At 43.9% G+C, this 11939-nt stretch overlaps 1 protein-coding gene across 4 annotated transcripts in view; it reads right to left on the bottom strand.

Annotated features, from left to right (window-relative positions):
• Positions 1 to 327: 327 nt before the first annotated feature.
• Positions 328 to 11939, bottom strand: part of GRK5 (G protein-coupled receptor kinase 5) — a 331566-nt gene continuing 319954 nt past the window's right edge. Inside the window, exons 17-18 of one of the 4 annotated variants that reach the window (XM_033940660.1) lie at positions 2786 to 3240; positions 328 to 961 (exon numbers count right to left, since the gene is read on the bottom strand). In XM_033940660.1, the coding sequence (XP_033796551.1) occupies positions 3039 to 3240 (202 nt within the window). In that variant the 3' untranslated portion in view covers positions 328 to 961; positions 2786 to 3038. Of the gene's footprint in view, positions 962 to 2785; positions 3241 to 6741; positions 6802 to 11939 lie in introns of those variants that run through there. The other 3 variants (XM_033940661.1, XM_033940662.1, XM_033940664.1) reach the window with 3 other exon arrangements.

The raw sequence follows: 11939 nt of genomic DNA, 5'->3' as shown, positions 1-11939 counted from the left end.
TTCAGCCAAAGTGGGAAATACTAGCTGTTAGAGTGTAGGGTATCCTAATTTATTCTTCAGTTAGAATTCACATTTTATGGATATCTTTTGTTTCATGAGTAAATCAAGGAATTTTTTGTTGTTTACCTGCAATTACATCACTTTCTTTTCCAGAGATAAATTAAAAGATTTGACATCAATATGTGAACATTTCTTAAGAAAGAACTGAATATTTCATAGGGTTCCCTAATTTTTTCACATGACTGTATTTATTACCACTACCTATAATGACCTGCTTATGTTTATGGGAAAGGTGAGGAAGTAGAGATAAAGCAATTCACAAGGAACTATGTTTCATTTTCCACATTTAATAAAAATGACGACAACAGAAATAAAATTATCACTCGAGGTATGGGATGTCCTCCAGTGCCGCTTTAAAAATAAGCAAGGGCTCATCTTTACAGCAACTGCTCCCTGGAAAATATACAAGCCCCATCCAGCCCAAAGTCCCACCTTAAATACAAATGTACAAAGTGTAAACTGAGACCTTAGTGAAGTCTACAAAAAGAATCTCAAAACAAAATCTAGTCTTTCTTTTCTTTTTTCCCCCTCTCACATCACTAAGAAGGGATTGAGCCTCAAATGATGCTATTTGACTACTTCACATGCAAGCACCCAGGAGACCATGAGGCTCTTACCACTGCTCAGCTGGTCAAAGTCCTTCAGTGCCACATCTACGCACAGACCTCAGAGGAAGATCAGTGGCCACTAGGAGAGTTCCTTCATACCAGGGAAAAGTGAGGATTGGAGGACAGATGCTCCTTCCTCCTCAAGGGCGGCTCAGTTCTAGGATAGGGAAATGTTCTCACCATGTGCCCAGCAACGGCTAGCTGCTTCCCATGGAGTTGGAAGTGATGTGGTTTGAGCCAATGTGGTGATACAGTGTTTTGGAACCGAGGGAGCTGTTTGAGTTATTCTGGTGCTAGAGGAGGAAACAAACAAAAGGTGATCCCAGTAAACATGATAGATATCATATATAAAATACATCATCAACAAGGCTAGTACTTTGGAAAAGCAGTGATGACAAGAGCTGGAAGAAGATAATGTAGATAAAGTCAGAGATCTCAGAGGGCTTGTATAGCAGAGTGATGAGCAAGTCTACAAGAGAAACAGACCTGAAACAGCTCTGAAAATGAGCAGCCAGTCTAATAACATTATTCCAACAAGAAAATCCCAAGACTTTGCTAATTTTAATATTGCTTTAACTTACCTTGACAATCACTAGGAGTGGAGGACTAGCCTTCTGGTTAAAGCTTCATGCACTGACATTTTTGTGACCTTTGGACCCCCTGAGACACTCTCCCTCTTAGGCACTTATTACCACTGCTTTGTTGAGTGATCTCTAGTCACTCTTGCTTTGGTGCTCCCTCAATCCTACTGCTAGAGGCAAAATAAAGGGGTAGCTAAGAACATAAGAATAGCCATAATGGGTCAGGCCAATGGTCCATCAAGCCCAGTATCCTGCTTCAAACAGAGGCCAATCCAAGGTGTAAGTAGCTGGCAGAATCCCAAAGAGAAGCAAGATTCCATGCTACTGATCCCAGGGATAGGTAATTGCTTTCTTAAACAAAAAAAATAATAGTCTACCAGGAGGATCTTGGGTTGTTTAAAAAAAAATAAATATTAATATTATTGTTAACCACAAATAACTACATACAGGAGTCTAGTGGCTAAATTGCCAAGTTTTCAATGTACTAACTGGAGGAAAAAGATCTCAGACACACAAACTGTATGTGTTTCATACCTTCTCATATAGGTAGTTCCATTTAATTCATTGGTCTAAAAATATATTGTTCTTTTTTAATTATCATCAGAGGCTGACATCACTGCAATACTATGAGTATCAGCTCTACTTGCATGGAAATAAAAGTAGCATATTGCTTGCTAAACTGGTTTGAGAAAAGGGTAAGTGGAGATAGGATGCACTTTACTGAAGACCTGGCAGAGGTCTTTCGTCAATATTGTTCCACATTTTATACTCGGTCCTCAAATCTGGAATTAGATGGGCCCATGTTTCTCTTCCACAAATCCCAGCCCGCTACCAAGAGAAATTGAATGCAACCATTTCAGTGGATATGATTTCTATGGTTATTAAGCAGGGAGCACTGCTTAAGAAGCTGGGTTCAGATGGATTTGGTCTTGAATTCTATAAACATTTGCTTCCCTCAATCACTATTTTACTACAGATCTTATTTAATTCATTTGTACATACAGGAATGCTGCCTTCATCTCAACAATTAGTGCACATAGTAGTGTTACTAAAGGCAGGGAAGAATCTGGCTCGATTGACCTATTACTGCCCTATTTCTCTCTTAAATGTGGATGTCAAACTCTGCAAAAGTTCTCGCAAATTGGTTGGCGCAGGTGCTTCCACATTTGGTGGCATCCTAAGGGCTGGAAGATGACTAAGAAATTGAGAATGATACTCACCTCACTGGAGTGGGTGAAGCATGGTCGAGTGCCTTCTCTGCTAGTCAATTTTGATTCAGAGAAGACATTTGAACGGGCCTCGTGGGCCTGTTTTTCTTGGAGGCAATCGGAGCCTTATATGCATCACTAAGAGCAGAAATATGGGCAAATGGGGTGGCTTCACCATCTTTTCCAATTCAGCGGGGAACATGCCTGGGGTGTCCACTAGAGAATGACATGGGGGCAAATTTATCCCCATCCATATGTTGAAATTGCACCCCAAACCATCACTTTTTCACACTGCATTACTATAGGCACCTCATATTTTGCATTGTACCTTTGTTTTGCAGGTCTCCAAACCCTCCCAGTGTAATTCTTAAACTGAGTGAAGGTGGCATCATCACTAAACATCACTTTCTCCCAACCTGCAGACTTCCAGCTTCTGTATTTTTTGCAAAACTAAAGACGATTGGCAATGTTCTTGGTAGACAAAGAAGGTTTTTTTGCTGGATGGTAAGCGAGAACGGAGTTGAGTGGCATTGATACGAAGAGATAACTTTGCAATCATTACAATTTTCCGATCATCCCGGCTAGTTGATGCATGAGGATGACCACTCCATTGCCTGGAACCAAAGGATCCAGTATCTTTTCACATGTTCAAGTGTAGCATGCACCACTCCAATTGAAATTTTCAATGATGCAATTCTGCAATATGAGAGACCTTCATTTTGTATAGCAGTAACCTGTGCCCGGGTTTCAGGACTGAGTTCTGCTCCTCTTTTTGGCATATTTCTGCAAATAAAACAAACTAAAATATAATAAATTTTGAAAGAAAACACCTTTGTATCCAAAAACATGAGAAATCTCAATTAAGATTGGCTGGAAATACAATTACTGTGTGTTTGGTTAAAGTTCATAGTTATTTAATAATTATTAGAGAAATATTAGTTACTTATATAAGCAACACAGGCAAACACCTACAAATGTGTCCAACCCATGTGGTGTACCACAAGGATCCCCACTATCCCCTACTCTCTTCAACCTATACACTGCCTCTCTTGGAACATACCTGGACAATCTAGGCATAACCACCTATAGTTATGCAGATGACATTACCATCCTCATACCTTTTGATCAGCCAAAGACTGCCACAACACTCTACACCGAACACTAGAAACAGTAGCGACCTGGATGAAAGATCACAAACTGAAACTCAACCCAGAAAAAACTAAATTCATCCTCCTTGAAAATGACAAAGCCCCAACCATAACCAATATAGAAATCAACTCAACCAACCAGTGGCGTACCTAGGGTATGTGGCACCCGGGGCGCATCATTTTTTGACACCCCCCCCCCCCCCATGTAAAAAAAATTTTTTTTTTTTTTTAAGGTCTGCACCCCCCCCATGTAAAAAAATTTTTTTTTATTTTTGAAGGTCTGCACCCCCCCCCCCCCGAAGGCCTGTCCCCCCTTGAAGGATGCCTGCCTGTCACCCCCTCCCCCTTGAAAGCCTGCTTGCCTGCCCGCCCGCCCCACCCTGAAGGCCTGATGCCCCGACCCACCCCGAAGGACCGTTTGCCCCCCTGGCCTCCCCGCACCACCTATGAACAGCCGCAGCAGGATCGCGAAGTCAGCGTCAGCGATCCCTGCGCTGCTTCCTGCGCCACGGTCCCGCCCCTCCTCTGACGTCAGGGGAGGGGCGGGATCGCGGCGCAGGAAGCAGCGCAGGGATCGCTGACGCTGACTTCGCTATCCTGCTGCGGCTGTTCATAGGTGGTGCGGGGAGGCCAGGGGGGCGAACGGTCCTTCGGGGGTGGCGGGGGACTGAACGGCAAGGCCGGGAACACCCCCTTAGGGCTGGTACCCGGGGCGGCCCGCCCCCCCCCCGCCCCCCCCTAGGAACGCCACTGCAACCAACTATCCCATCCAAACCACCATAAAACTACTAGGAATGACTATAGACAGATGCTGCACCATGCAACCGCAAATAAATAAAACAATACTAACTAAACTAAACTAAACCTTAAGTTTATATACCGCGTCATCTCCACGGAAGTGGAGCTCGACACGGTTTACAGGAATTAAAAACAAAGAAAGGAACTCCAATGGAAGGAAGAAGGGCTTGGTAAACAGGAAGGAAAGAGGGGACTTAGAATAACGGAGAGGGGGGGGGTAGTTACATTTTGGAGAAAAGCCAGGTTTTCAGATGTTTTCTGAAGTGTTGGAGGGAAGTCGAACTCCGAAGATGGGCAGTAAAGCTGAAGAGGAGGGATGTTCCAAGTTTTCCTGTATGGGAAATGCCATTTAGAGATGGGAAGGATAGTTTGAATTTCTGGGTGGATCTGGTGGAGTGAGTACTTGAGAGCCAGGATAGTGGAAAGAGGGGAGGAAGGATGCCGTGAAGAGATTTGAAGGTGAGACAGGCACATTTGTAGCGAACCCTGAGGGTGACTGGGAGCCAGTGAAGCTTAGACAGAAGCGGGGAGACATGGTCGAATTTGCCTTTTGTGAAGATTAGTTTAGCTGCGGTATTCTGAATCCGTTGGAGTCTGAGGAGACTTTTCTTTGTTAGGCTTAGGTAGCTGGAGTTGCAGTAATCAAGTCTAGATAGGATGATAGATTGGACAAGGACAGTGAAATGTTGTTGGTGGAAGCAGGATCTGACTTTTCTTAGCATATGAAGATTGAAAAAGCATTTTTTTACTAGGGAGTTGATGTGGTCGTTAAAGGACAGTGTAGAGTCGATGATGATTCCCAGAACTTTGCTAGAGTGTTCAAGCTGCAGATTGGTGCCAGAGGAAAGTGGGATGTGGGAGGGTAGCTGATCCAATTTCGGGCTGAGCCAAAGTAGTTTTGTTTTGGTCTCATTTAATACAGAAATCCTTTGCAGTTATGAGAAACCTAAGAAAAGTCTGGAAATTCTTTGAAAGAACACAATTCCAGTTTATAGTATAATCCCTAATCCTAGGCCTACTAGATTACTGCAACATCCTCTACCTCCCCTGCCCGGCCACTATGACCAAACAACTACAAACAATCTAAAATACAGCCCTGAGACTCATCTATTCATTGAGGAAGCACAACCATATTACAGAAGCATACATCAATTCAAGAAAGAATACTATTTAAATTCTACTGTATGTTATTCAAAACCCTAAATGGAGACAGCCCAACCTACCTGAAAAACCGCCTCATCCAAACCACCTCAATCAGACATAGAAAAATATACACCCCATTCACCCCCCCCCCGATCAAAGAAGTAAAACGGAAAAAAATAAACAATGGCCCCCTAGCCACTCAAGCAGCAAAACTAAATAACCAGATCTCCAATCTACTGATTTCTACCCCAGACTACAAGATGTTCAGTAAAGAAATAAAAACTATACTCTTCAACAAATTCCAGAAACAGTCCTAACATCACACTTACCATCCTACCTCCTTCTTCCTGCCACACTAAAACTACCGGACTTCTCTTTACCTCTCTAGAAATGACAAATAATCTTCCATTATAACCCACAGGGGTGTCCAACCTTTTGGCTTCCCTGAGCCGCATTGACCGAAAAAAATGTTTCTGGGGCCGCGCAAACGCTGCAGCAAGACAGAGGAGGGAGCCAGCAAGACGATAAACACCCAGAGGCACCAGAGGAAAATACTGCATCGCCCTCAACCGGGGCTGCACAAAATACTTCACTGGGCCACAGGTTGGACATCCCTGATTTAAACCAAAGAAGAACCTGATCTGTAATGCCTATCAACTGTAATCTGTCTATAAGAAGGTTATGATCAATTGTGTCAAACGCCGATGAGAGATCAATAGAGATCAAAAGGACAGATGTATGATGATCCAAAAAGTAAAGTATAGAAGTGGACATGCCAATCAACGAATGTTCAGTAGAGTAATGCTGTCTAAAACCTGTTTGGTTTGGATCAGAGGTCTCAAACTCAAACCCTTAGTGGGGCCACATTTTGGATTTGGAGGTACTTGGAGGACCGCAGAAAAAATAATTAATGTCTTATTAAAGAAATGACAACTTTGCATGAGGTAAAACTCTTTATAGTTTATAAATCTTTCCTTTAACAGTTAAAGGAAAGATTTATAAACTATAAAGAGTTTTACATTATGCAAAATTGTGATTAACTATTTTTTCTGCAGCCCTCACATTTAAAGTTTAATATCTTTCCTTTCTCGAAACTGACACATTTCAATCACTATATTGAAAATAAAATCATTTTCCCTACCTTTGTTGGCTGGTGACTCTATTTTTCTGTGCTTTTAACTATATTTCCAGGGTCTTCTTGTCCTTTGACTGGTTTTCTCTCCGTCTTCACTTTCTGCCTTCCATCCATCTTTTACTAAAGTGCAATCAGGGATATCGAGTTAATAGACACAAAGCCAGAAAAACTATAATAAACACCGGAGAAAACTGGCCTGTATAGGTAACTAACCTATGAAGGGTGATCAAACAGATTCATAAAAAAGCTGAGAGATATCACTGCGGAATATGATGCCAAACTAGAGGAATTTAACAACAAGATGCAAGCTTTCAGAGAAGATCTACGGAAGAATAAAATCAAGAAATTACGGCGAGATGAATTGGATTGTCTACACATGGATGGACAAAACACGTAGCAATAAACGCATGAAGCGTCCCACGTATGTGCAGACCTCTTCTGACTCTTCAGATACTGATAAACAACAACCTCAAAATCTTGCTCCAGGCCATAATGTCCATTTTCAGGTGGGCCCCAAACCTGGCTCACGCAGACCGGCACGAGCCAAGCCGACCAGAATACAACCATAACATCTAATGTATTTAATCTCTCTCACAGACAACTTACTCCAGTGGAAATATCCGTGCTGAACAAAGGTCTCTCATTTGTCCCTACTAGTTTCTACCATTCAGTAGACACTAGGATTGCTATGTTTAAATTCATTCGAAAATGCAAACTTAAACATTTTTTCCAAGACAAAGGAGAACCTGTTCATCAAGACAATATGGGTGTAAACCCATTACGTACACCATCCACATGGTGCCCACCGGGCATCCCTGATTCTCATATACAAACCTTCGAGAATTTAGTATTGAGAGACTTTGAGCAGCTAGAGCAAGGATCTTTTTCTACCCATTTTAATTTGTCCAGGGCCCAACAGCAAGCATTACAATCTTTGAGTTCAGACCAAAGTATAGTTATCTGGCCTGCTGACAAAGGTGGAGGGGTGGTGGTACAAGATATAGCTCAGTACATTAGCGAGGCACAACGACAATTGTCTGACCACACGTATTATACCCTTTTACAATCTGATCCCACTGAGCACATACAAGATCTTATTTCCCATGTGGTAGTTCAAGCATTTGAATCTGGCATTATCTCTGATCGTGAATGCAAATTTTTGACTTGTCCTCATCCAAAAATACCAGTCATTTACTTCGTACCTAAAATCCATAAATCTTTAGTCAATCCCCCAGGTAGACCCATTGTGTCGGGCATAGGGTCCCTTTTGGAACCCCTTTCTACACTTTTGGACACCCAACTCAAGGACAGAGTACCGTTGGCTCCTTCATATGTCTCAGACTCAGCCAATATGATAAATTTTTTGGCAGACACAAGCAATATACCATCTAATGCTACACTACTCACTTTAGATATAACAGCACTATACACCAACGTGCCTCAGGATGCAGCAATTCAAGTCATAGCTGACGAGCTTCAGGCTTTAGAACTATCACAAAAACGAATATCTTTTTTACTTCAGATTGCCCATATAGCACTAAGTATAATTACTTTCAATTTGACAGTGCATATTACCAACAAATCAAAGGCACTGCCATGGGAGCTAAAATGGCCCCATCCATAGCATGTCTATATGTTTCTAAGTTTGAACGACAGTTCTTATATCCTTCACAACATTTGGCACATATGCACATATGGAAAAGATACATAGACGATGTGTTTACTGTATGGGTTGGATCTTCCATTCAACTTGATGAGTTCTTTGCTTGGCTGAATACCTGTGATCCAAATTTACAATGCACACTGACCCATATCAAGTTCCGTTTTTGGACATCAATATTATTCTCACTCAGGGTCATTTTACCACCAGCATCTATCGGAAGCCTACCAACAGGAACAATCTTTTACAATACACCAGTTTTCATCCCCAACATCTTAGGAACAATATCCCTACTGGTCAGTTCCTTCGGCTACACAGACTATGCTCTACCACACAGGAATATGTACATCAAGCAACACAGATGCAAGCCCGGTTTGTAGAAAAAGGATACCCCTCCTCTGTGATTTGTAAAGCTTATAAAAGGGCACTTTATTCTAATAGGGCACTGCTGCTAAATCCCACTAGTTCTCAAGATTCATCACCCCTGGTATGTGTCATCCCTTACTCCATACATGCATTTCAGATCAAACGAATTATCAAACAGCACTGGAGTATAATGAGATACCACTCTGAGTTTTTGGAATTTCCTAGATTTGCTTTTTCCAAACAACGTAATCTTAAGCAAGTGTTGGTACACTCACAATTTTTGAGCTCACCCCAAAGGCAGGTGGATGGTGTACACAGCCAGTATGGTCACTGTAGAATGTGCGCATACAGCGTTAAACTATCGGAGATTCCGGATCAGGTGGGGTTCATTGGGGGGCGTCAGGCGGCTGATGGTATTAGGCGGGTGTTGAACTTGGTGTGGGCGGCTCGTAGATCAGGATCTCCGTGGGTGGCGGTGGCGGTGGATGCCGAAAAGGCGTTCGACAGGGTGGATTGGACGTTTATGGAGGCGGTTCTACGCCAGATGGGATTCGGGTCGCGTTTTATCTCTTGGATTCTTACGCTATACCACAACCCGATGGCTTGTGTCAAAGTTAATGGGGTCTATTCCAAGCCCTTTGAATTGCATCGAGGGACGAGGCAGGGGTGCCCGCTTTCTCCTCTGTTGTTTGCTTTGGTGATCGAGCCTTTAGCTCAAAGTATCCGTCTGTCTAGGCTTGTGAAGGGGGTGCGGGTGCAGGGGGAGGAACATAAACTGTCCCTTTTCGCGGATGATATTTTGGCCATAGTGGAGGGGTCGGAGAGGTCGCTTCTGGCTTTGCGGGATTTGATGCGAGACTATGGGCGGATTTCAGGCTTTAAAGCTAATCTGTCTAAGACGGAGATCTTGAATATTTCGGTACCAGTGGCGGAGGCCCTGGACCTGCAAAAGGGGGTACCCTACCGGTGGGTGACGGGCCCTATTAAATACCTGGGGATATGGCTGGGGGTGGAGTGGGATACCCTGTTCCGCCTTAATTATCTCCCTTTGGGAGAGATAGTGCGACGGGATCTAGATAGATGGGACCCTCTGTACCTTTCCTGGATGGGCAGAATGGAGGTGGTACGTATGATGGTCCTGCCCAGATTTCTTTACCTCTTTCAAGTGCTTCCGGTTGAAGTCCCTAGGGCCTATTTTATTCGCTGGCATAGGATGCTTTTGCATTTTATATGGAGGGGCAGGCGTCCTCGGGTGGCGAGATATGCCATGTTCAAATTTAAGGAGGAGGGGGGATTGGGATTACCCAATTTGGAACTGTACTATAGGGCGGCGCAGCTTAGGGCGGTTGTGGATTGGCATGCGAACCCAGCTAAATTGTGGGTTCAGGTGGAACTGGGCCTATTGGGGGACCCTAGGGGCATACCGGCTCTGTCTTACCTACCGTGGGTGGGCTTGCGGGAGATGGATATTGCTTCTATCTCTAATCCTTTTATACGATGGACGCTTCGGATCTGGAAGGGGGCATGTAGAAAACTGGTGGGTAAGATGCGGGGACTCCATCTTTTGCCTATTCGGTATGCGGAGGATTTTGCTCCGGGTAGGGAGGGTGGAGTCTTTTGTAGATGGGAGCGAGGGGGGCTGAGATGGTTTGGACAGCTGTTGGAGGGGGAGCATATTCGGGGGTTTCCTGAGGTCCAGGCCTCTTTCCATTTGGAGCAGCGAGATATATTCCCCTATTTACAGGTGAAGGATTATATTATGCGATTTAAAGCGGGGGACCCTACCGCATATAAGCGCTCGAGGTTTGAGTTAATGTTGGGGGACCCTGTGCGTAGGGGCTGCATTTCTCAATTGTATCGATTACTGCTGGCTGACCCGGATCGGAAGACATCATATATGCGGGCTTGGGAGGTAGATTTGGGGATTACCTACACGACTGAGGAATGGGAACAAATAGCATTGCGCATACATCATGTGGCGGTGGCTCCACAACTGGTTGAAAATGCTCTTAAGCTCCTTGTGAGATGGTATGTTACTCCTGTGGTGCTTGCAAAGATGAATGCCTGATGTACAGGGGAATGTTGGAGAGGGTGTGGTCTGAGGGGTACATTCTTTCATATGTGGTGGGAGTGTCCTCGTCTTGTGGACTATTGGACTCAGGTGTTCCGCTATGTGGGGTGTCTCTTGCAATGTCAATTACCGTTTGGAGCGGGGGCGGCGTTGCTGGGGGTACTCCCTGGGACAGTGGAGGCCACGCATGACAGGTTGGCTAGACTGGCTTTTACAGCTGCTAGACTTGTACTGGCATCTCTTTGGAAGAGCCACACGATTCCTACGGTGGCGATGATGCGAGTGAAATTGGGATGGGTATGTGAGAAATTTAGGCTTTCTGCTCTACTTACACGCCAGAGGCAACAATTTGAGGACCTATGGGGGAGGTTCATAGAGATGGAGGGAAAATCTGAGTAATTTGTATTGCATTCTTAGACGGTGCTTTTCTGAAGAGGGACATTCATTGCTTTGTTTTAATCTTAGGATTATGTCCTGTTACTTCTTCCTTTCTGTTATTTCATGTGTGTGGGGGGGTATAGAAGATACCGGGGGATGAGCAATTCAGAGGGTCGTGGAGGGGGGGGGGGGGCGGGGGGGGAAGGGGAGGGGTGGGATGGGAAGGGGACATGTTGTGTGGGGGGGAGGGGGGGTATATTAATGTATACACTGTATTTCTGATTGTGTGGTTTTGGCATCATGGTACATGTTGTACTTGTCTCGCAGTGTTTAAATAAAGAATTACAAAAAAAAAACAACTATCGGAGATGACGTTCAGGGTCCAACCTAGAACCCGTAGTTTGGCCACTAATTGTAATACAGAACAAGTAGTATATATTATACAGTGTCCCTGCCATCTTCACTACATAGGCAGTACCATCCGCAGCATTAAAGTAAGAATAGGTGAACATCTGAGTAGAATCAGATCAGGTGTTAAAGAAGCCCCTTTGGTATCTCATTGGATAGACTCACAACATCAATTGTCAGAACTACAATTCTCTATCCTGGATGTTATTTCGGTCACAAGAGGGGGTGATGTTGCCAAAATATTGTGGAGGAAAGAACAGAAGTGGATCTACAATTTATATACCTTGAGCCCTCACGGTCTTAAGCAGGAAATAGAGCGGGTAGCATTTTTGTAGTTCCATATTTAAATGTTCAGTTGTGATCTTTCAGTCCACA

This window comes from Geotrypetes seraphini, chromosome 4, assembly GCF_902459505.1.
Source record: "Geotrypetes seraphini chromosome 4, aGeoSer1.1, whole genome shotgun sequence".
NCBI classification, from domain to species: domain Eukaryota; kingdom Metazoa; phylum Chordata; class Amphibia; order Gymnophiona; family Dermophiidae; genus Geotrypetes; species Geotrypetes seraphini.
The sequence above is the reverse complement of the archived record's forward strand: the minus strand, read 5'-3'. Positions and strand labels throughout refer to the sequence as shown.